Raw genomic sequence first — 26347 nt, forward strand, 5'->3', positions numbered from 1 at the left:
CCATATATTAATCACAAGCAAACCTCTTGTCTGGACAACAATCTCAGTATTTCCATAAGCTGTACTATAGGAAAAGAAAAGAAAGAAAAAACAAACAAACAGGAGCCAGTTATAGACGAGAGTCTTGTCCTCAAAGTGCAAAAAAAGCTTTTTGGTTAGTAACATTTTTTTTCTGTGTAGTGTGATAAGGTGCACCTGCTGAAATTCCTCCTGCATTTTGTGCAGCTGCTGAAACCCAATTGAGCGCTCTCTTCATTTTGGCATGTGGGATTGGAAGATTGTTTTCAAACTTGGGTGTGTATTTGCTGGATGTCATTTACTCCTCTTTCTCCTCCTTCTTTCCTTCTATGTAGTCAGAGTCTTCCTCTGGGGCTTTCTCTTATCATTTTCTTCATCTTTATTTCTTGTTTTGTCCTCTAGGTAAGTTGTTTGTTTGTTTGTTTGTGGTGAGAAAAGGAGGCTATGGGATGGTCTTTTTATTACACATTAACATTTTCTATACTTTAAATACTTAGCAGATAAAAGCATGGGAGTCCATGTGAAAGTTTACCAGCCTTGATGAAATTTTCAACAAGAAAGTAAAGTTAATATTTTAGGAGAAACGAGGTTTAAAGTAGAATGCAAAGGTCATTTGTATGTAATATGAAAACCATGTTATTGACAAGGACATTTGAATCATTATCATGATTAACTTAAAGTATGAGTAGTGGTATGTTTCTGAAATGGTATTTTTACTGCAACTGAAATGTTTTGAATTTGTTATAAATATATTGTGTTCAGTGGGTGTTTTCTAACAGCTTTTGAAATAAACTATGATAGTTCAAAGAATTGATAGAAAACGGATTTTTCATGTTTGAGAACAAGCAGTAACAAAGGCTGGATCTTGTGTCTGTCTCTCCCCGCAAACACACACACAATACTCTTGGTAATGCTTCCATTTTAATTGGTACCAGCTAACTAATGTAATATACTGATTGCCTGGAGAATAAGCCCAATTTCATCTCACTTGAGTTTGCTTCTAAGTAGATACAACTTTTCAAATATTTGGTGTGTGTTTTGTAAATGTAAATAATAAAGACAGTCTCCAGCGTGATCCCTAACATCCTTTCTTGGTTAGGCTGAAAATAGCTTGTGAGTTTAGAGCAGGTGTTGTGTCTCTTTCTAAGAGATCTACTGAGTGGAAGGGAATGGAGAGCCAAGATCTAAAAATAGGCAAACTCTTAAACTGTCTCAGTGTGAAAAAGTCCTTGTGACAAGGAGAAGGACATTTTGTAAAAAAAAATATATGTCTACTATAAAGAGGAAGAAAACATATTAAGATGTTTACTTAATAAATATAAAAATGATATTAAGGCAACTTGTTGATGAGGTGTTCAGTAACTATTAACAGGAAGTATTGATGGAGTAACAATATAATAGAAAAAAGAATCACTGAACTTAGAATAACTTTTCTAAAAAGTTCTTAAACAGGAGTTGCTTTAGTAGTAAACAAAATTCAGCTGTATCACCCTGAAAAGCACACCAAGAACATGTGAATAACACTTTAGTCCAAAAGCATATAGGGTATGTTAACATCATACTAAGATCAATAAACAGATGCATGAACTAAAGCTGAACATTTTATTTTTTTTACATTTTATTTCATAGTATTATTTTCTTCCTGTTCCAGAAAGCATTTAAAAATAGTTTAAAATCACTAACTGGCTATTAACTTTGTGTTCATATTCATGACAAGACCCTGTTTAATTGGCATTGTTATATGCAATCTATATGGTGCTACTTCAGGATATTCCTTAGTACATGTACCCTGCCTTTTCTTAATAATGGTCAAACCAGGGGATGAGTTGGCTTCATACATTATGCTAAGCCATGATGTGATTTGTTTAGTGAAGTAACCATTTGATACAGTAAACCATGCATATATATGAAACAATAGTTCTTTTTGTGATTGTGATTACCTTCTGTTTTATCAAACATGAAACCATAAGGAAAACTAGGCATGGTTTCTACAATTTTCCTAACAAAAACTCACAACTGGCCTCTCTTGTGCAAAAAAAGATCTCCAACTTCCTTCCTTTGATATGCATTATCCAAAATAGAACTCTTCAGAACTCTAAAACCGATACATACAAGATCACAAAAGGTGTATCATTGCAGTTCTTTGGAAAACAATTAGATGCTTGTTCAATACAAAACCAAAATATGTGAAGAAACTCACTTCCTATTTTTAGCCATTGTACTTCATGCTGTTCAGATAACTTAAACTGGAGAACTCAGTGTACTGTAAATACAACCTGTGTTATACCTCCAATGCTCCATGAAGGTTTCTTGCCCCCAAAATCCACAATACAATAGTGGGTGGATATGTATTAAGTATATATAGACACACACATGTTGTGGCTCCAGGCTTGGATTCAGCTCCTGTTGCTGATATGAGTTCAAGTGAGGAGGACATGGCAGAAAAATATGAGCCGGCAGGGCTCAGTGATGGGAATAGTAACCAGGATGAGGAGATGGATGTGACAAAGGAAGACAGACCTGATGTATTAGAATTGTCAGGACCTTTGACCTCCTCTGGTTCCTTATCTGATCAACAGCCGGGAATGGCTGACAGGGAAGTTTTGAGAGAGTCTTCTAGTGGAGATGAGAACTTGGAAAACTTGTGGTTAAATGTAAGGAACAGAAGACGATTAAGGAGGCAAACCCAGTTAGAACGAAGGAGGAGGGTGAGTCAATAATTAAGGAAATTAGCACGTTGCCTTAATGAGTATAAAAGGACACAGCTGGGCTGGAAAAATTTGCCAGGAACAAAGTGACTTATTGCGTGAAGACAATACAGCAGAAGCTCTGAGGCTTGAGATTTTTTGCCAGGACTGGTTTGCCGAACAGAGCAAAGATTGTTACTGTGGATTGTAATTTATGACAGACGTTATCTTGTGAGACTTCTTTCTGTTTGATTTACTTTTGAAAACGGCTGCTTTCTGTTTTGCTCGCTTGAATTTTGAAGGGGAGTCATAACACACATATATACATACGTACCCATATTTCTGTACAGAAAATTGCTATTCTGTTCAATGAGTTTTCTGTCTTATTCAGACATTATATAGTTAATTCGGTGTTACTCTGGATGAGACACAACTCCAGCAATGCCTTTTTCCTAATACTCAATGCAATAGAATTCTGAAAAAGATTTCAAACCAGGGTAATTATTGCCAAGTAATTTTTTTATACTAAGCTGTAATATGTCTATATAAAAATGATAGACCAGATAATATGAGAAGTATTCATTTCATGTCCATCTTCATTTTACAACTCACACAATGGGAAATGATAACTAATTGGCCAAATCTAGTTTAGTCACTCATGTTCAATGCAGTGTCCAGAGGAAAGGGCATAAGCAGGCAATCAAACCCCTTCTTTCACCTTATCCTTCTGCTTTAATGCTGCTTCTCTGAGCTACCTGAAACCACTAGCATTCAGAGTTTCTACTGATTGGAATTTCCATTTTCACTGAACATAACCTAGGGAACTACTACTGTGGTACATATGCAGAAAAGAATTTGTTTCCCTGGAATACACAGATTTTGTAACAATTTCCCGATGGGTCATTGATTTAGTTTGAGAAAGCATGCAGACAGCAAAATTAAAATTGCCACCAGCTTCTATTTTCCTAGGCAGAGTGAAAATCTGCTGCAATTGGCTTCATCACAGAAAGTGTCAGATTAGTTCTTTATTTAAGACAGTGCAAGTTGCAACACATAATCTTTGGACCAGAATCACATTTCAAAGTCTTTACAGAATTCATTAATACAATATACACATGTTTATAATTCAAATATATTAGAGTATCCAAATTCACTTCTGTTATGAAACAGGTTTGAACTGTTTTAATTCTCTGACTACTGAAGCCCAAACCCTGACAGATTGCCTCCTAGTGAGAAATTGCTACTTTTTTAGAATAGAAAAGTAATAAAATTTATTTTAAAAAAAGAAATTGCTACTTAATAGGATGAGAAGAGATGTGATTTGCTGCAGATGCTAGACTATTATGCAATTGCCACGACCCATATAACAGATTAACAAAGTTGGAAGGGACCTTGTAGGTCATCTAGTCCAACCCCTGCCCAAACAGGAGACCTTACACCATTTCTTACAGATGGCAGTCCAGTCTCTTCTTGAAAGCTTCCAGTGGTGAAGCTCCCACAACTTCCGAAGGCAAGTTGATTCATTGATTGATTGCTCTCATTGTCAGAAAGTTTCTTCTTAGTTCCAAGTTGAATCTCTCCTTGTTCAGTTTCCATCCATTATTCCTTGTCTGGCCTTCAAGCGTTTTGGAAAATAGCTTTATCCCCTTCCTCTCTGTGGCAGCCCTCAATATTGGAAGACTGCTATCATGTCTCCCCTGGTCCTTCTCTTCTCTTCACTAGACTAGCCATGCCCAGGTCCTGCAACCATTGATTGTATGTTTTAGCCTCCAATCCCCGAACTATCCTGGTTGCTCTTCTCTGCACTCTTTCTATAGTCTCAATGTCTTTAGTATAATGTGGTGAATCTTCTGGGACATATATGGTTACAGAGAGGACACCGATCCAATGATGTACTTCAGTGCAAGGCATTTTTATTGTCAGCAATAAGAAGTACCAAAAAAAAAGGCAAAATGTACAGGTTTAAAGTAATTTTAAAGTAAAGTGTTTTAAAATCAATAACAAAAAAAGGAAAAAAGGTGGAACTGTTGTGAGACAAGAGCGGCCACGCTGGTGTTCTTTTAAAACTATGTGATTAGGACAGAGTAATCTATTTCTGATTACATTCAACAACAGGAAAGAATAATTTAAGCAATTGTATGGCAGAGTATTCTGTGCTTTCTTTAAAGACATCAGACATGCTGTTAGCTGAATTCCCACTGAGCATACCCAGCCGAGGTGCTAGGGGGCATAATATGAGAGTGTGATCTGGAATGTGTTGGAGTTAATGACTCTTGAGGAAATAAGCAGGGTTGTTAGCTTGGTCACCTGTTTGTTGCACCCAGGCTATTCTTGACTTGTTTAAGGTCATCTATCATGGGGTACAAATGATGGCCTCTTTGAGAGAGGGATGATGCTGAAGGCCTTGAAAGAGGCTGTGGTGGACTTCCGGTTTGCAAGCTTGCGGCGGCGGCAGGATTCGCGACCGCGCGATCCCTGCTGCGTTCACCATCAAGGTTCCCCCGATCCATTTGGATCTGGGGGATATAGCTTCCCGTAGAGGCAGCTGAAGACAGGGGATCCGGCAAAGGGTTTGGGTGTGCAAACCCCTCCCAGCCGGCTAAACCCCTTTTCCTGAGGCGGAGGAACGGCAGTCAGCAATGGCCGCCACAAAGAAAGCTGCAGCCGGATAAGCAGGTGCAGGAGGGAGAAAGCTGGAAGAAAAGTGAAAGTTGCTTCTAACTGGGACAAGACGGGAGAAAGTGACCTGGAACCTTGAAGGCTGCTAAGTATATTGTTCCTTGTGAGAGTTACAAGCTGCGAATACTCTAAAGGGGAAAGTTTTTTCTTTGTTCTACTCTCCTTCCTAAAGTGACAGTGGAAAAAAAAAACCTTTTTGGCTGTGAGTGGGAAGGGAGAATGAAAAAAATTAGAGCAAAATTTGAAAATAAGGAGAAGATTGCCTAGAATTGCAAAGATTTGTTAAACATTAAAAAACTTCCAAAAAATATATTTGAAAAGGATTTGTGATTACTTTAACCCCAGAAAGAGAAAGTGAAGAAGAAGAAGGTATCTAAAAGAAATAGTCTGTTTGGATTGTTTGGTGATTTTGGAACCTTTGGAAATTACTTCTGATTAAATCATCTGGGTGGTTGTTTGGAAAAACTTTTTCTCTACACAATGGCATCATCTATGGATGGATTGAAACTTATATATCAAAAATATGAAAGAGAAAAACAAGAAGGGGAAGATGGTCTTGGCACTATTTTTCAATACTTAGAAATGGCGGTTTATACTTATGTGAAGCAGAATGAGGATGATGGGGACAAAGAAGAAGAAGAAGCCATCTTTGATGAACAAATGACTTTGATTGGAGAAGGGAAAAAGCAAGAGAAAAAGGAAAAAAGGACTTTAAGATCTGGAAAAACAGCCCAAAAAGAGAAGAATAAGGTGAAAATGGGACATTATGTTAAGAAACAACAGAAAGGGGGAAAGCAGAATAAAAGGGAGGTGGAGAGACAAGGGGTTAAAGAGGACAAGGAGAAGAAGAAGCAAGAGAGAAAGGAAGGGATGAGAAGTCCTAATGGTGGGGAGCAAGATGTTAAGAAGCAAAAGTTTTTTAGAGATAATGGATAAATCTTATTGTTAAAGGGATTCTAGAAAGGTACATAAGACTGCATTTTTATACTTGTATTTAGAAGTAATCATAGAAAATTAGAAATAATATGTAACTTAAAATGTGATAAAATATTTAACATAAATTAGTGAAATTTTTGGTTAAGAAAAGGGAGTACTGTAACGAAACATGATTTAAGATTGTGATGGGGGGGGTAATAATCTTTGGAAAGCATAAGTGTTCCCACAAAGGCATGATATTTAATTGAAATGGATAAAATGTTTAAGATATAAATGATTGTTAATATTAATGATTAGAATATGGTATACTAGTGAATTTTTGTGTGAAATGAGTTTTGAAGTAGAAGGAGGAGGAACATTTTAATGAAATATTGAGCTATAATATGTGATGTGGGGGGGGGGGAATAATTATGGAAAATAGGGCTCCCATAAAAGTATGTGATTTAATTGAAAAGCAATGAGTTAAACGTTTAAGATATGAATGAATATCAATACTCATGAATAGATTTGTATTATTTTTGATAATATAGTATAATTTTAGAATGTACCAGACAGAATCCCAATGTATGTCATGTGTTCTATATTAAGTATTATAAATATAGGGGAAAGAGATAAAGGCATCATACTCCATATAGTGTACAGGAGAAGTATTTCTTCTTTTTTTAAAGAAGAAAAATAAATGGTTGGCTGGAGTAGAACAGACAAAGAATAATAAATATTATGATACGAATTGAGAGGAGATAAATAAAATAAAATAAAATTGAGAAAATTTAAAGGAGAGGAGAAGTCATATAGAAAATTGGAAATGTTAATAAGATATGAAATGGTATGTAAAATGAATATGAATTTGAATTTGTGTCTGTACCAAGAGTTTTAACCCGGTACTAAGCAACTTTCAGAAAAGAGATTTTGTATGCTTTTATGTTTTGTGTTTATGTGTATTTATGTATTGTTTGTCTTGAAAATAAAACTTGTTTAAAAAAAAGAAAAAGAAAGAGGCTGTGGTATACCCCACCCACAAAAGGTCCAATTATTCTAGATGAGTATCATCCTGTCTCCAACCTTTCCTTTTTAGGGAAGATTGTTGGCATTTTTCCAGGTGAGGCTAGAATTTCAGAGGATCCTAGAGGAAGCAGATTATCTGGATTAAGTTTAGTCAAGGCTCAGGATGGATTTTATATGATGACTTATGGCAGAGTCAAGATGAAGATGATGTATCAGCAGCTTTCAATACCACTGACCATGGTGTCCTCCTGAACCAAGTGTGAGGGTAATTTTCTTCCATATGTGGTCGTGTGGCCAGCATGGCTATATGCCAAAGATGTACAAAATGTTGTTAACTTCCCACCAAAGTGATAGCAATAGCACTTAGACTTGTATATTGCTCCATAGTGCTTTATAGCCCCATCTAAGAATAGAATCAGTCATATTGTCCCCCAAAATCTGGCTCCTCATTTTACCCACCTTGGAAGGATGGAAGGCTGAGTCAACTTTGAGCCGGTCAGAATCAAGCTGCTGGTAGTTGGCAGAATTAGCTTCCAATACTGCATTCTACCTATTGGCAACTGGCATGTATTTATGATGATTGCAGTGTCCTGAGATCATGTGATCACCTTTTGCGACCTTCTGACAAAGGTACCTATTAATCTACTCACATGTGTATGCTTTCGAACTGCTAAGTGGACAGGAGTTGAGGGAAGGAACAGGAGCTCATCCTGTTGTGCTCCCATTTCAATTATGTTCACACAATGTTCATGCTGAGTAGGAATTCAAGTGCAGCCCATGTGCAAGCTACCTAGTTAGACAAGGCTGTGATAAGATTATATCTGTTGGGATCTTGGATAAGAACATTTCATCTTTTCATTGTGATGTTATAGTTTATTACTAGCTCAATCCCCTTGCTTTGCTACGAAACTATGTGACCAGGCTTAGTTTTTTGGGGAGGAAAATAAGGGGAAAAATATTGTGTCTCTGTCTAATAGCATCCATTGGTATTCATCTGGCTAGCATCCTGTTGGTGTGTGAGAGGGTTGAGAGCTGTTTGGAAACTGAAGTAGTATGTGCTGTGTGAGCAAGAAGGAGACAGCAAGGAGCCTGGCCGTGGCTTAGCTCAACTGTTCTGTGCTAAAGCTGGCTGCTGCTGTGAAACTGAAACTCCTCTGCTTGTGTTTTGCATTTGGATTTCTTTTCAGGTGGGGAGGAGGAATAGAATTCCTTAGCATCAGAGAGTGTTAATAATAATATACGAAATGCTAATGTTCTGATGGTCATTTCAAAAAATCCTTTCTTAGTGAGTACCTAGAAGCCAAGAGGAACATAGATGCCAAATGTCAAGTTTGTAGGCTTTATGGTTCTGGAGATTTTGTGATGATGCATGAGTGGTATTTCGCTTTTATATAGAGAGAGATTTATTACTGAGATTGTACACTGCTATTACCTTAGAAGATGGAAAATACTGGAAATACCTAAATAAACCTGTATATAAATCAGTTTTCTATTGCCATCTGTGAAAAGCAAACTAAAACTGTCTACTTCTGCATCAGTTGTTTTGCCTCTTGCAATCTTCCAGGTGTTTGTTTAAAACTGAGCTCTCTTTGCTGTCAGGTATCCAGCATGGACCATGACCAAAGCACCAGTGGCCAGCCTGAACAGCAACAATCATCTTCCGCAAACAACTCTGAAGATCTGCCTTCTCAGAATGGCTTCGGGAGAGCAAGCGAGACACTGTTTCCTCAGTCCGCTGAGAACACAGCCCAGGCTCAGCCTGAAATAAATCTCTGTGATATATCTGAGGAGCTGAGCCAACAGCTGGAGGACATTATTAAAACCTATGGGTCAGCTGCCTGTTTGGTGGAGGAAGGGAATACAAAAGCAACAGATGGAGCTGAGAAAGGAGAATCGTTCAGTCCCGAAGATGGCGACTATGAGGATGGCCATGATGAGGCTGAAAAAGAACAGGTCCCTTTGGGGGATGCCTCCGGATTGAAGGAGGCCAGTATTCCGAAAGAACAAAAACTGGAAAAGAAAATCCTGAAAGGATTAGGCAAGTAGTTATTTGGGTAACTTAAATGTGAGTCATTGCTTGTATCAGGAAAAACATTACACATTTTTGATAGTTTCACAGTTGTCAAATACCATCTATACACCAATTTGTAAAAACTTTCTCTTAAAATTATTCCACAAAGTGAATTTAATGTTGATGGAATTCTATTCCAAAGAGACAAAAGGACTTTCCCCAACCCTTTCATGTAGATGTTGATCTGCATACGGAACAAGATAAAATTATATGCAACGTGATTTGTTAGTGACAAGGACATTGAATAGTAGTCCCTGCACTATCTTGTGACCAAGCCCTAATCCTAAAAGCCAGAATCGCTGCAACAGGATTGGAAAATAGAGCCCAACCCTAAGGGACATCCTGGAAATATAATATTATTAACATCTAGCTTTCTGTATTCTTTGAGCTTGTCATCTTACAAAATGTAATTATTTTAAATTGATGGGTAGGCATTTTATGCATCACCTTCCTGATCTTTTAAAATACAGAAGCAATAAAACCAAATTAGTCACAGTTTTCAGATTAAAATATATTCATACAATCTTAATTTTGTCTGATGCATTATCACTTTGATCATGGCCTCTTATCCCATTTTCCTGATTCAGGAAAAGAGGCTACCCTGCTGATACAACATCTGACCAAGCTGAATACATCAGAAGAGAAATTGGAGCTCTTATTTAAGAAGTATGCTGAACTGGTTAGTATGAGGATCCAGGGTAGAGGGGGGAAAAACTGTTTTATTTTATTTATTTTGTCAAGCAATTATAAGATAACAGGTATAAGTATAAACATAGTTATGAATATATGAAATGGATACATCTAAGAAAAATAAATAAATAAATAAAAGAAACAATAGGACAGGGACGGTAGGCACGTTGGTGTGCTTATGCACGCCCCCTATATGTTTAAAAACATGTCTTATGTAGTGCAAAATGACCAGTTTGCAACCTGGAAGCAGATACAGTATCTTTTTAAGATCCCTGATAAAGCATTGAAAGTGCCATCTTAAATCTGGGGAAGGGAAGATTCCGCCACTCATTTGCCTGCCTTACTTATACTGTATAAGACACACAAGTTTCATCAGTCATGCTATTGACAGGACAAGCAGAGGTATAGGGAGTCCACAAGAGGAGATTTAGCTATATTTCATCTGTTCATTCCATTGGAGACCCTTAAGGTACTCAATATTGGCTTTATATATGTATAATAAAGCATCTAACCAAGTATAATAAACTGGGACCTTTCTTCCCAGACATTTAATCATAGCACAAAAATGGCCTGGCAAATTCTATGCTAGTCTCATTATTGTCTTTATCCAGTGGTGGGATTCAAATAATTTAACAAGGTCAGGTTGACCCAAGGTCAGGTTGGCTGTCATAGGAGGCGTGTCCCAAATTACCCATCCCACTCCCTGCTATCAGAGTGGATCCTGGGTGCTGCGCTGTATTGCAATGGAGCAATGGGCAATGGAGCAGCAGGCACAAGGGAAGGAGGAGGAGCAGGGAGAAGAAAGAGGGAAAGCAGCCTTCTCCTTCCCTCACGCCGGCCGCTCTGTTGCTCATTTCTCCATTGCAGCACAGTGCCCAGGATCCACTTTGATGGGTGGCGGTGGTAATTTAACAACCGGTTTGCCCAAATCAATGCGAACTGGATGAATCTCACCACTGTCTTTATCTGAATCCCTGTCCATAACTGAGGAACTTTAAGTTATCCCCATGGAAGTCAAGATTTAGACTTGGCATGGGACAGAAATTGCAGCAGTAATTCTTGTAAATGGCTAGGATGAAGGAACTCCAATCATCCTTGTCCTACTGGACTTCTCAACCACCTTTGATCACAATATTCTGGATTAGCTGGAAGGAGAAGCTCTGGAGGACAACCACACTGGAATGCTCTTTCATAAGGAAGTGATTCCAATCAGTGACCTTGGGGGAAGAGAGGTCAGACCTTGAACACTACAGTATGGAGTTCCTGGGTCTTGACTTCCTCCTTCATTCTTTTAATATATCTGAATCTAGTCTGTTAAATCACACATTGCTTCATTCATTTTATTGACTGTTTCCTAGTATGATTTGATTGCTTATTGTACCCTATGACTATATTCTATATACTACATACCCTATGACTATATAACCCTATGACTATTATTTAGTGTTATACCTTATGATTCTTGATGAATATATCTTTTCTTTTTATGTACCCTGAGAGCATTTGCACCAAGACAAATTCCTTGTGTGTCCAATTCCACACGTGGCCAATAAAGAATTTTGTTCTATTCTAGAGGGAGGCATCATGAATATTTACATCAATAAGTACATATCTCCATCTGAAACAAATGGGGGTCTACTCCCAAGTATTTGAAGTCTGTCAGCATAGTCAGTGAGGGAGATGACCTTGACAGAAATATTCAAAAAATATTACTTAGGCAAAGAGAGATGAAACATTATTTAACCTTGGAGGCAAGATTATTTTTGGAAATAACTTGAGGAAAATAGCTCCATGATTCACTGGGGTATAAGAAGAACAAGTGACCTTCAAGATTCTGTTATTGTAACTTACCTCAATAAATTGTAGTTGTGGTTTTTCTACAGAGTCCATTTCCAGAGCCACCTACCTAGTGGGCTGACTAACAAGCCTGGAAGGAGAGAAACAGGCTCAGATTCAACCCAAGAAAAATAAAGTGGTTGTTAAATTAGAAGCCAAAAGATTGTATTAACTTTAATTCTAGACAAGATTATTTTTTTCTTGAAGGAACAGATCCACAGTCTAGACAGTTATTTGGAGTCATAGTTCCTACTGGAAGAGACCATGATCAAAAATATTTTTTCTCAGTTTTGGTTACTGCACTGGTTGTGGCCATTCTTGGAATGGGGGCCCTGAATACAATTACTTGTTGCCTCTCACCTCGATTACCTTAATTCATATTACATGGGGCTGCCCTTGACGAATATCCAGAATCTTCAGCTGCTACAGAATGGACTTGCCTGTGTGATAAGAGGGCAGACCCATTAGTCCCATGTTGATCTGGCAGCTCCCTGGCAGTTTGTTTTTGAGTATATTTCTAGGGTCAATCATCATCATTACCTATTTTAAGTAGAGTCTACTCATCTGATGCATGCAAGTAAAGAGTATCTTCCAAGGGGTTCCATCTATGGAGATTTCTTAAAAAAGGAGATTTGGAAGGAGGTCATCCATTCAGCTATTCCCTTCTACGGAAAGCTTGCCTTTAAAGGAAAAAGACATGCCTTCCCTTGTGATCTTCTGAAAGCTTGTTGAGCTCTATATATCTCAGAATGTTTTAGACTGCAATAATACTACCATGGCATATTCATTGTGTTGTGTCATATGCAGGGCTACAAAATTTTAGACCCAAATTTTGTTGCTCTACATATGACAGAGCCCCATGAATATGCTATGGTAGAATTACTGCAGTGTGATGCAGTCATTCTTTTTTATTATTGTTGTTACGAAAAATTGCTGGCTTGTAGACTGTTAATTAGTCAGCTTGATAAAAGTATTGGAGGAGGAGAATCATGATAGTCCATGATAATTAAAAAAACACCTCAATCTTGTGGTACCTTTTCCAACTAACAATCTTATTAAGTGCTTTTGGCATTTTTATTTCATGTATTTATTCAATTTCTATAGCCACCAATCTCAATTCGATTGACTGAGTGGCAAACAATAAGGAAAACTATAAAACATTAAAACAGTTATATTTTTATTATAAATTTCTTGTTATATATCATCTATATAAAATCCAAGCATGATTGGACACACAAATTCTTTTGATCACACTTGGCCAATAAAGAATTCAATTCTGTTCTGTTCTATCCTATCCTAAATGTTGGTTGAATATTATTATATGCTTTGCAATAAAATGTGCTAGGTGGAAAAGGTATTACCAGATTTCTGAATAAAGGAGATGTAAAAGTCTTCATAAATAAATGCATTCTCAGCCATCTATTCCGTCTCCCATCACTCAGCCAGCATTTTGAACACACCCTCTTCCAGGTACCAAACTGAATTGCACATCACTTAATTTTACTTTGAATGGAGTATATGGAAATAATAGTTTGGAAATGGAATAATTAATTGAAGCACTGATAACATTTGGTGCAGAATCAGGAATAAAATGGAGACATGAATTGGGGTGATCGTTACCCAACCCTTGCTTTCTCATTTAATTTTGGTGTGAATGAAACCAAACCAAACTTTTTGGGTATATTTTTTCTATTCACCCCGTGTCCACTGCCTTTGCAAATTAGAAAAATCTATTTTTTTAGGTTATTTGGAAGAAAAGTAGTTTTTTCCTTCTACGAAATTTAAATAAATTCCAGTTAGGATTCCAAATATTCATGTTACTTGCAGGGGGGTGGGAATCATGTCTATTAAATGCCTAAGAATGGCCTTGTCCCAAGTTCTCTTGTTTTGCTTATTTATTCTTGCCCACATACTTTTCAGCTGGAAGAACATCGTTCTGAACAAAAAAAGTTGAAGAATCTGCAGAAAAAACAGGCCCAGCTCATGAAGGAGAAAGACCAATTACAGAGTGAACACAGCAGAGCCATTCTAGCCCGGAGCAAATTGGAGAGCCTTTGTAGGGAACTCCAAAGACACAACAAAACCCTGAAGGTAATGAGAAGAGAAGATCTTTAGGAGAGGTCAGAAGGAAAAGTTAAGTTCACTTGGTATCCTTAGTTGGTTCACAATAGATTGGTAAGGATCTTTCAGTCTTAAATATTGAACATTAGTAGCAACGAAATAGTTTCCTGCTTCTGACTAGACTCTACTCTGGAAAGAATTGAAACCTGCTCCTGTATTGTGCCTAATTTAATTTTGTCTCCTGGATTCCCACTTTTATCTAAAATAACTGAAACCTGATTTACATATATATATATAACCCAGATTTATTCCATTGGTATCTCCAGTGGCAACGCATGGAAACTGGTGCTGTGTTATAATGCTTTTCTTCAATTTTATGTGTATCAGCAAAGTGTGAGGTATATGAGTGGACACGTTTGGGTGATCTCAGTACAGCTAAAACAATATCAATTCCTCAAGAAACCCATAAAATAGTCAATAATGCAACTAAAGAAATTGGTCCCTGTCTCATCTAATACATCACCACTACTGCTCCTTCCAGCTTTAAGATGCCAAAAGTAATGCAAATACATGTTCCTGGATGCAGAAACGGCCTACATCTGATGTAAGTTAATGTAAAACTAATTAAAGCAGCATCCTAAAGTCCAATGAGTATACATACCATCAGTATGACAATTCTTAATCATCCTTGGATGATCTCAAAAAACTAAGGCTGGAGCTAGCTGATATTTGGTTGGAAAGGATCCAGGAAATCATAGGATCGTAAGTTACGCAGAGAAGATTTTCCCAAAAAAAAATCTTGGAGAAAGGCAATTGCAAATAATTTCCAGAAGGACTACATAAAACTATAAAATTTCCATACTTAGCTTGAATAATACTACCTTACTTTAATCGTAGAAATCTGGTGTTTTCTTATGCAGACTTGAACCCTGCAAATCAAGGAGAGAACCAACCTAGAATTAATTTCCTGACTGTTAGAACAATTAATCAGTAGAACAACTTGAGTCCAGAAGTTGTGGGTGCTCCATCACTGGAGGTTTTTAAGAAGAGATGGACAACCATTTGTCTGAACTGATATAGAACAGTGGTTCTCAACCTGTGGTCCACGGTCCCCTGGGGGAGGGGCATGATGTCATTACAGGAGGTCCGCAAAGGCTTGAAGAAACATTATGGTTTAAATCTTGAGTTAAATCTTGGGGGGATCCATGGTCCATGGCCACAAAAGATATTTAAAGGAGGGTCTGTGGTGAAGAAAAGGTTGAGAATTACAGGTATAGAGCAGGGGGTTGGACCAGAAGACCTCCAAGTTCCCTTCCAACTCTGTTATTCTGCTATAAGAAACCAAAGGCCATTTGCTCATTACCACTGGGATAATACTATAATAGTACAATACTATTGGGATCACAGTCGGTGAAGGGGAATAGATATCTCTTTCTACTTCTTTCTGGATGAGGCTGCAATGATGGAGAAGGGTGACCCAATTGTTGCATTACAGGAGGAGACCCTTCAGCGAGCAAGAGAAGAAGAAGAAAAGAGGAAGGAGATCACGAATCATTTCCAGAGCACGCTGAACGATATCCAGGCACAGATTGAGCAGCAAAGTGAGAGGAACATGAAGTTGTGCCAGGAAAATACTGAGCTGGCTGAGAAACTGAAAAGCATCATTGATCAGTATGAAGTCAGAGAAGAGGTAAGAGCAATGTGACAAGTCATTCTTGTTTAGCAACTGCCTCGAACAGCAACTGTTTGCAGTTACATCCAGGATTTAAAAAGTAACTCTGTGACCAATTGTTGCATTTATGATCTTCAGAGGTCTGTAAAGTAAAAGAAAACTGAAGTAATATCATAAGTACAATCACATTTTCATTTAGTGACCACTTCACTGAACGACCAAGTGACTGGTTACAATTATGGTTGCTATATGAGGACTCCCTGCACTCTCTAGGAGGTTTCCCCAAAGTTGAGAGTTATACCCTAGCCTTATGGCACTGGAGTAATAACTAATCATCCTTCTGTCCCAGACTGTATATGTTACAGGAATTTTGCAAATTATGCAAAATTATTCAAAACTCATAAGGGATTTATTCCCCTTGCATTTTCTAGCTACACTAAATCTAAGCAGTCTAAGCTATACTTTGGACTTCTTGGGGTTTTGCCTATCATCTCTTTTTGTGCATTGTGCCTTGATGATGAGTTCTTGAGAGAGGTCTTGTTATTGTTTGGGGATTTTTTTTCTTCAACTCCTCCCTAAAGAATACAGCTATTATTGTAGTTTTGTGATGCGTTCCTCTCTTCACTATGGCTAACATGCCATAGAACTTGTATTCCAGTCTCAATACTCATCATTTAATCATTCCTTTTTGTCTTTATTTAAACAACTAATTATTTATTCAGCAACACTGAGGGTCAGTAATTAATTGAAGCCCATGAGGTGTTGTTTTATTGCTGATTGAATTTGCCTCCATTATAAGCTTTTGTTCTTTGATGTTTATTTTGGTATTGTGCTTTTTATATAATGTTAGTCACCTTGAATTGCTATGGTAAAATGTGCAGCCATATAAATTGAATTAATAAATATATCCAGTAAAATAAACATGTTTGGAATACTACAAATGAATTTCAGCAGCTATAAAGAAATTACTATGCATACACTAAGAAAATTATATTTACTTGATCTTGTGTAGCTTGTAATTTCACAGTTGTTTTTATAAGGGATACGTGATATCTTTAAATAATTTAAAAATCTAAATAACCTCTTTCCAACAAGCAGAAGTTGAAATAACTTTGCAACACTTCTGCTATTTTACATATGTTGTTAACAGTGCAATTATGTAATTGCCTACTCAAAAATAATTCCCAATGAGACTTATAGCATTCCCAAGTTCATAGAGAGACTGCAGTCTTAAACATGTATTCTAGCATTCCCCCCATCTCTGTATCTCTCTCTCACACACACACTCTTTTTATTTCCTTCCAGCATCTTGATAAAATATTTAAGCACAGGGAACTTCAGCAGAAACTGGTAGATGCCAAGTTGGAACAGTCACAAGAGGTCATGAAGGAAGCTGAAGACAGGCATCAGCGAGAAAAGGAATATGTATTCATTTTTTCTTTAGTTGTTTATATATAGTTCGTGTTCACCTCTGAAATGTTGCTTATTTGTTTTATATCATGCCCTTTATTGTTTACAACTCAAGTTGGGGTATATAATATTCCTGTCTTCTATTTTCTCCACAACATCAGCTTTTTGAGGTTGGACTGAGATAGAACAACTGGCCCCAAGTTGCCCAAATGCTTGAGGCCTAGAATTGATGGCCTCACACACACACACACACCCATACACCTATACTCTGATAGACAGGACTTGTCGGAAAGAATGGCAGACTGGCAGATAGGACTATTACTATGTTAACAAACTAGAACTGGAGATATGCAACTGCATCCTCATGGCAGCTCAAACAGTAACTTTTTAGCTCTTCTTGTCATCAGAGGCAGGAGTGCACCACTTTGAATCTTTAGGAGCCAGAATTACACAGGACTTCCATTCCATTCCAGGGTATATTCACCCTCCCTTTATTTTTATTTTTTAAAAAAAGGTAGAAGTATCTGCTGGTTTCAGGAAGCAATGAACTCATTTGTCATAATGACATTTGACATTTCCCCTTAGGAGCTCCAGGTGTAGCTATTGTCCGCTAATTTTCTGTCTCTGGAATACTGTGACTACTATTAGTTGAGTTAATATATGATCTATCTGGAGACTGCTTAACTTCATAACTGAGTAATAATTTGAACCCATATTCTTCCTATCCAATCTACTATTGGCTGTCCTCATTTAAGATGATCAATGACCATTTGAAGTTATGGTGCTGAACCATTATATGATACTTGTGATAGGTCCTTGTACTTAGAGCAAGTAGATCCACTGATAAAGTGCCTATTTTTAGATTAAAACATTTCAGTAGGTCATGATTCAAAAATTCATTTGAATGTTTAACAGATTTTGCAATAGTATCTACAGCATAATATATTCTTTGAGGCATACCGAATGAGGAAAAAACTGATCATTAGATTTTATATCTGACCAAAATGCTTTTGCTTTGAAATTGCTTAAACTTGCATTTTGCATTACCAGCAGAATAACCCTGCTACCTCCTGCTGGCCTTAATGTTTATTTGCTGCTTCTTGGCATGCAATCCCAACCAGCTTAATTCTCCTATAATTTAAAATAATTTTTAAAAGTATTGATCCTATTCAAAGCATATGTAATGCAATGCTCAAAATTTAAATATCCTTTAACCCAAACTTCGGTAAATATTGTTCAGTTGAAAAAATTCCTTTTCCACATTTGTTTCAAAAGTTGTTTCCTAGATCTCTCTTGCATATAAACTATTTTAATTTCTCATTGCTGTCAACTAAAAAGATACTAAAAAGATTTGTATGGGGGTGGATTTGTTGAAGTCCTGACAATTGTGATTATGTGATACACTCCAAGAAGTAGGTGAAGACAAAATAAAAAAAGAAGAAGATTCAATACAAAAATTAAATTTGATTTTATTTGCATTCATTTTATTTACATTAAATTAAGAGCATATTACTTAAATGTAGTTAATAATGAACCACTTCCATGAATATAATTTCCTTCAATTCAGATGAAAACTTACAATCTAATGTAAACTTTTTGGAGGGACTTTGGGAGAGGCAGCCAATAGTTTTAAGGCCCATAAATCAAAATGGATCAACTCGCCATAGCCAATTCGCTGCAGCCAACTTGCCACAGACAACTTGTTGCAGGACAACTTGTCATGGGGTTCACTTAGTTGCTTTTATTTTTGCTGACTACATTTTCGTCAACATTATTTTATCTCTTGTATTAAAGGAAATCATTCCCATGACTACCAGCTTTTGCAATGCTTTGATGAATAATAAAAATAACTAATCCCACGTTGAATTGTCCCGTGGCAAGTTGGCCCATGGCAAGTTGGCCATGGCAAGTTGTCCCACAGTGATTGTGGCTGTAGTTAAGTAGGGTGTTGGTGAGTCAGTCGTGGCGAGTTGGCCTAGTCATTAGATTAGTGCAATGCACTCTACATGAAGCTCCTCTTTTAAGACTATTTGGAAACCTCCGTTGATACAGAATGCAGTTGTGTGGTCAGTTGTGTGTTCTCCTAGGGCAGCACATTACACTTCTGCTCTGCAAGCTGCACCGGTTGCCAGTTTACTTCAAGGTCCAATTCAAAGTGCTTCATAGCATTAGAGCAGGTTACATGAAGGACCATCTCTGCCCATTAGATCATGGAGAAAAGGCATAGTCAGTGGTGGCTTTCAAAAAAATTTACTACCAGTTCTGTGGGCGTGGCTTGGTGGGCATGGCTTGGTGGGCGTGGCAGGGGAAGGATATTGTAAAATCTCCATTCCCTCCCCACTGCTGGGGGAAGGTTACTGCAAAATCCCATTCCCTCCCCACCCCATGAACCTGCTTTCCAGCTCCGTTCTCCTGTGCAGGGCAACAAAAGAAGACCCAGCCGATCAGCTGGGGCTCGAGAGGCAGAGAAGAGATGGGGGCGGGGGCAGTCAGAGGTAGTATTTGCCGGTGCTCTAAACTACTCAAAATCTCTGCTACTGGTTCTCCAGAACTGGTCAGAACTTGCTGAATACCACCTCTGCATACAGTGGGTATGGAACTAGGGAACTACGTTTGATCAATCCTAGGAGTCGTGCCTTCTCTGCTATAGCACCTGCTTTACAGAATATCCTTCCTCCTGAACTTAGATTGGCCCCATCCCTTTTGATTTTTTTGAACAGCCCTCCAGATTTGGTTATGCTGCCAAGCCTGGGGCTGCTAGAGAATCAACTATTTGTCTCAGTAACTACATTGTTGAGGGAGGCCACTTTTATCCTCTCTTCTACTAAACAGAATGCTATGTTTAGGTGTGGGTTTTTTTTGTATGTTATTTATTACTGTGAATTTTTTAGATTTTTATCTGCTATTATATTGGCTGTTTTGTGCTACCCAAAGTACCCTTTGGTGAGATGGGCAGCTATATAAATTTGATTAATAAATAAAAAATTAAATAATATTAACCCTTCTTTATTTCTAGAAGCAAACAAGAACAACCAACTGCATTCAGGAATTGTATATTCTTTACGAGTTTGCTTTCCCTTCCTTCATATTTTATTAATAAAAGCACCCCAGTTTCAGCAGAGAACTTTTCTGATTTGGAAGATAACTCCAGGCTAATACAACCCACCTTTAAAAATAAATGCTTATTGAAAATATTGCTTTGAACAGTTGCTTTTATTACAAGTATCTCCCAGATTTGTCTTGTAAATTAGATATGTCAAGTTGAGCTATAGAGTAGAGAGGGCAAAATAAAACTCATTAATGAGCCAGAACAGATTACACATAGAAGCAGTTTCTGCCTCATCTGTTCTATTGGGTTATGGCAGGTAAAAACTAATTCCAGTTGAAATAGGAGGCTATGCTGTTCCGGCAAAAGGTTAAGCGTTTTCAAAATGCAGATAATTTGCAGGATTAAGAATTAAGTCTGAAATTTAGACCTCAGAATAATTAGTATTTGTCACCTCACATTCACTAACAGTAGTTCATTCTGCTTTGCTATCACCATCACCACGCTACATGGATTTTATTTCAATCTTTATTTCCCACCAAAGCAAGGAGGATTTAAAAGGACAAAGTTCAGAAAACCTCATGAAAAGCCATATGAGCATTTCACTTAGATTTATAGTACTTATTTTAAAAAATGTTGCCCAGAGGTGAAGACGCTCATCTCCCACTTGGAAGGTCGAGAGTTCAATCCTAGGCAGTGACAGATGTTTATCTATCAGAACATAAAGTTTAAATATCTGATGAGAACTTGGCATAGGTGTTAGGAAGGGCATCCGGCCAGTAAACGCTTGGCTCCATTCAGTTGCCTGATAAAAAGGGATTACAGGGCCATAAAAAAAAAAAAATAAAAACTACCATACTATGTTACTAGAACAAAAAGATTTGTTTAAGAAAGTAATTTCATATGTGTTGTGGATTCCACTTGTTTCATTAGATACTTATCAAACATGCAATATTTTATAATAGCAAAGATTTGCAAAGTTTTTTTAAAATTTAAATTACTTGATCTTTCAAATGTTGTATGCATTCTTAAATCCCAAATAGCTACTCAACCAAGCTGCAGAATGGAAACTACAGGCAAAAATGCTGAAGGAACAAGAGACCGTTCTCCGGGCTCAGGTAAAATAAGGCCCTTGTTTCCATTATGTACTTTTTCCAACTGGTCGTGTTCAATATTTTAGATGTGTAAAAGTGGATAAAACATAGCTAACCTTATTTATGTTCAAACCCATCTGGGTAGTATGCATTAGAGTAAATCCTTACAAAATATTAGAAGGGACCAGTCCATACCTTTTACAGGAAACTTTCAACTAGAGTTTAGGATATTGCAGCCTAATTAACCTGGAATTGAGAAAAATTGGGGAAATTTGGCTTCTTATTTTTGTTTTTCTTCCCATCTATTCCTTTTTATTTTAAGAATATTTTCTCTTTAGAAAAGATTTAAAGCCAGTATACATTCATATCTAGAATGAATTCATGAAATTCAGCAAATGCTAGATATTTGCCATACATTTTTATTATTAAGGAATATATTAAATATATGGAATCAATAACAAATTTGATGCCAACCTATGCTAGATCAGGTACAACAGCTGAGGTCAAAGAGGAATTGAAATTATGCAATATTATAAACCATCAAGGATAGTTGGGTATTTGAAACTGGATTTTGTCCAAGGTAGGAAAAACAGTGAAAACAAAAATATTTTGTCTTTAATTACACATTATTTCCCAAACTTCATATAGCTAAATCAATGGGATTGTCTACATCTGTTTAACATTTAGGGACATCTTAAGGACTAGCAATTTGCAATTTTGAATATTAGAAATAGTGAAATTGTTAAGGAATTATTTTTTTATGCCATGTTGATCATGTAAGACAGAGGTGTCAAACTCACGGCGTCATGCTGTCACACAACTTTTTTCCCCTTTGCTAAAATGGGTGGGAGTAGCCAGCGTGTTTTGCATCTAGCTGCGGGCCGTGAGTTTGACACCCCTGATGTAAGACATCGGATTCCTTTATCCCAATTCTAGCACCCTCTCTTACCTGAGTCAGCAGGGCAGGGACAGGCAACCTATGTACTCCAGTTTATTGCTGAAGTGCAAGTAGCCTGGAGAGACATTCTAGGAGCTGAATTGTGAGGAATTCTGGGAATTAAAGTTTAGTAAATGCATCTGAAATGCCTACAAGCTGCCATAATTACCTAAGTCTTCGGAAGGGAAAACTTTCTTTAATGAATCTCCTTAATATAACTTCCTTTAAGGATCCAAGCCCAATTCTCCCACTCCTTACTTATACCCCATCCCCATTTTTCAGGAACATCTTGATTTTCCAGACGGCTTTGAATATAGCAGAGGATGGAAATTTCTTCTTCTACAAACTATTTTAAGATACCTTAAATTCCAAGCTAAAAGTTTCATCTTACTATATTTCTGCAATCTTTTGAATTGAACTGAATTGAGTGCTATTATTGTGCAATGGTGGGTGTGATTGACCACACTTTTTTCCCCTTTGAATGCAGCTGACTCTCTATTCTGAACGTTTCGAAGAATTTCAGAAAACGCTAACAAAAAGCAATGAAGTGTTTGCCAACTTCAAGCAAGAAATGGACAAGGTGGGTTACACATTGTATTTCAAGCCTAGGCTGTTCCAAGTTGCATTTCAACCCCAGGCTGTTCAATGTCTTTCAGGTTGATTTCGTTTGGTTTTCAAGACTTTCCAACATTTTTTTTATTTATAAAGCTATAATTTCTTTATTGATAATCTAAGGATCTGCTAGAACTTAGATTGCTCTATCGTGTTTCCAGATATTTATTTAGATCAGTTCATTTATTTAGCTTTTGTTGTATGAAATCTTGAGTTTTAGTTGGTTGGTTTCTTCAGTCAGTAAAGAATATAAAGTAGGGCTGGAGCTTTCAGGGTTTTAGAAACCACTAAAAAATAGATTGTTCAGTCATGTGTAGACTAGGAGTAACTATTATGTTGTTTATGGCGTTTTCCAACCCTTCCATTGATCCTTCAGAGTTCGCCAATGTCACGGCCCTGAAATACAGTGACAATTGAGGGCACAATTTTCTTCATGTTTTAGAAAGGAATGTTTATTTTTAAAAGGCCCTGTCAGGATAGAAACAAAGTTTTGTCCTAGCCATTTCTGATGATATCAGTGTAGTACAATTCTCAAAACTTGGAGTTTGCGGCATAATATGAAAATGTCCATGTTAGAGCCATAAAAGGTTCATGTTGTAAACATTAAGACTATTTGTATTGCTATGATTTATTTGCAAAACATGGGACTCTGAAATTATTAGCCATAATAAAATGAAGATCACAGCATTAGCCATAATACAAACTGTATTTATAAACACAGCTCTCTATTTTGTCCTAATGCCATCCTTTTAGCTCTCTTGCTTTGTTATCTTCTTGTAAGCATTTTCATTTAGAGAAATGGAAAGACTGTGAAGTTCTTGGTTATCATGGTTTGTGAAACTGTGATAGAAACCCTACTGCTAGGGGCCACAGACCATGTTTTTAAAAGCTCAGGAAAGAGTGATCAGATGATAGAATCATTAATTCATTTGATTACATTTATAACAATCCAGAATGTTGTTAGTGGAATTGAATGAAATGATATTAAATTGAAGAACAGATTCTTATGAAAAATGTTCCATGATGATCTCAGCCCTACAAACTATTTAATAAGCTGATAATAGGCATGCTGTCAGGATTCCAGCAGTGGCCCTAATTAAATCATAAGTTTCAAGCCAAGCTTCAAAAACTCCAGAGGATTTATTAGGAGCTGACATGTCGGTATGACCTGTGTGTAGCCGATTCTGAGACATGTAATTCATGGTCACACTTGACCCTGGTTTTCCCCCACCCCTCAGGGTGTATCATAATTCATATTCTCCAATGAAACACCTCCATAGCCAAGAGTCAAGCATGTTCTCCAATTTGAGATTTGCGCGGCAGAAACTCCAGTCGCTTAGTTATAATTTTTGCAAGATATGAATGGAATGCACTTTCGATTCCAAACTGCTGCACTGCTCTTTCAAACTCCTTCCCCACCTCCTTTCTGTTGGCAACTATAAAACAGGCATAGAAATGCTTTATGAGTTGACATGTTTTCAGTTTATTCACTGTTTGGAATTATCCACAAAATCTCCACTAAGCTGTCATTGTATTATTCATTTATTTATTTAAAAAAATGGAAAAATATATATAAACTAATGATGCTATTGCAACAGCATTCTATGAGATCACCTACTTCTGCTAGCCTAACAGGAAAAAAAAATCAAGTGTTATATCTGTATTCATATGCTTATGCTTTGTAATATTACATATAGGTTGATATTTACCCTGATGATCTCCACAAAGGGAAAAAAGAGCAAAGAGATCAACTTTATAGTACTTCGGCAACTGCATGGTCATGTGTATTTATTATGCACCTTTCATTTTCCCAATAAATATTTTTAACATGTCTAACATGGATTCATAAATCTTTGCACAACATTTGAACCATCCTATCTTCATAATGTGACAAGTGATCACAGAAGTCAAAATGAGAACGAATGTTAGGGATGGCATCAAAACTCATTCACATACTTTTTGGATATGAAAGCATAGATTTGAATCCTAAAGTACAATCCCATGAAGAAAGCAGCAAAATTCATTTGCATAGTTTTTGGATATGAAATAAAATATGAATGTGGGAAAGTGTTTCCTACCATTCCTTCTCTCATCACTGTAGAAAAAGCATTTCTGCAACATGTGAGATCTTCCTGAACAAACAGCTTAAGGTGACCCCTTTATTCAAGCTCTCATGCATTTGCTTCCAACTGTTGTAGACTGATAATTTACATTATTTTAATGAATTAGTTTTCTGGTGGTGGTTCATGTTTTGTTTTTCAGAATAAATGGTTTTGTTGTAGACCATTTTGTGACCCTTAGATGAAGTTATAGAAATGTAAAAAAATGTAATTATGATATAAGGGAATACGGGGGATGGGTGGGGAGTGCTGACCAGTTTGGGTGATTTTCCCCTTCCCTGTAGGGCAGGTTCTCCTACACCCCAGCCTATATTTTCAGGATGGGAAGTCATGCAATCTTCCTTAAAATTTGGTGCAGTGCAGGTTGCTAGATGGGATGGTCAGTTACTTCCAGGAATAGCAAGAAAATTGTTGAAAGAATTATAGATAGGAATGAGAAATCATGAAACAAGCATATAGAAGCAAGGAAAGAGAATAAAAATATGACTATTTATAGAGCTTAGCTTTTGGTGGGCAGAGTAATTTCTGAAATATTCCCCATGTCTAATATTTTTTTCAGTCCAATCACTCAAATGGGGAATATGTAATAGAATCTCAATATATCCACCAACATCTTAACATTTTTCTGTTCCCTGTTCATGGTTGATATGTCTACCTACACATGAAGTGGGTCTCTCTATTGATAAAGTAGTATCTGCCAGTAGAATGTCTAACTCCCTTTATGTGTTTCCCAGTCTTAGACAATTGGAAAATACTATATCAAACCTAAGTAGCATATGGAGAGAGAAAGGAAGCTTAGTCACATGAATAAATACAATCATATATCTTGGACTAGTCTCTTTGAGAGCAATAATTGATCTACGGATCTAGGATTCTCATGCAAAATCCATTAAATTAATATGGAGGTTGTGTGAGAGTTTAATTAGGTTATACAGCCCATTTAGAAAAAGTCAAATTTAAAGTTTCCTGCTGTGTCTAGATTTTAATTTTTTTTTTGTACAGATGACAAAGAAAATGAAAAAACTAGAAAAGGATACAGCCACATGGAAAGCAAGGTTTGAGAACTGTAACAAAGCTTTACTGGACATGATTGAAGAGGTACAAATTTTTTTAAAAAATCAGTTGCATATAAAAGCCATATAATCTTGTTCATTAAAATGTTCTTTAACAATGGAGCTGTGACGTCACTATTACTGGAAAGATTTCCAACACTGTTCATACTTACTTGTCTGCTTAGTGAGTTAATAAATGAAGTAACAGAATAGAGTTATGTAAGCTCTTGTTGCATGTGGGAAATAAAACGACAAAATTAAAGAAATGTGAAATTTGGAGTCACACTTTAATTCAGAGGCAATCTAGCTGTCAGCATGCATGGTCAGCTGGAGCACTTAGTGGCCACTGGATAACATTTGCACAATCCAATTATCCCACTTACATTTTTCACTGAGCAAGTTAGGCAGAATATTAAAAAAA

At 36.9% G+C, this 26347-nt stretch overlaps 1 protein-coding gene across 1 annotated transcript in view; it reads left to right on the forward strand.

The window, feature by feature from the left end:
* The first annotated feature begins 350 nt into the window (after window positions 1-350).
* The window catches only part of TXLNB (taxilin beta), a 28575-nt gene continuing 2578 nt past the window's right edge, over window positions 351-26347 (forward strand). The window contains exons 1-9 of the mRNA XM_026666188.2: window positions 351-420; window positions 8925-9363; window positions 9984-10075; window positions 13843-14013; window positions 15479-15673; window positions 16961-17080; window positions 21155-21229; window positions 22630-22722; window positions 25877-25972. Coding sequence (XP_026521973.1) covers window positions 8934-9363; window positions 9984-10075; window positions 13843-14013; window positions 15479-15673; window positions 16961-17080; window positions 21155-21229; window positions 22630-22722; window positions 25877-25972 — 1272 coding nt within the window. The 5' untranslated portion in view covers window positions 351-420; window positions 8925-8933. The remainder of the gene's footprint in view (window positions 421-8924; window positions 9364-9983; window positions 10076-13842; window positions 14014-15478; window positions 15674-16960; window positions 17081-21154; window positions 21230-22629; window positions 22723-25876; window positions 25973-26347) is intronic.

This window comes from Notechis scutatus, chromosome 1, assembly GCF_049901735.1.
Source record: "Notechis scutatus isolate UNSWTSFEM ecotype Mainland chromosome 1, rNotScu1.2, whole genome shotgun sequence".
Lineage (NCBI taxonomy): Eukaryota > Metazoa > Chordata > Lepidosauria > Squamata > Elapidae > Notechis > Notechis scutatus.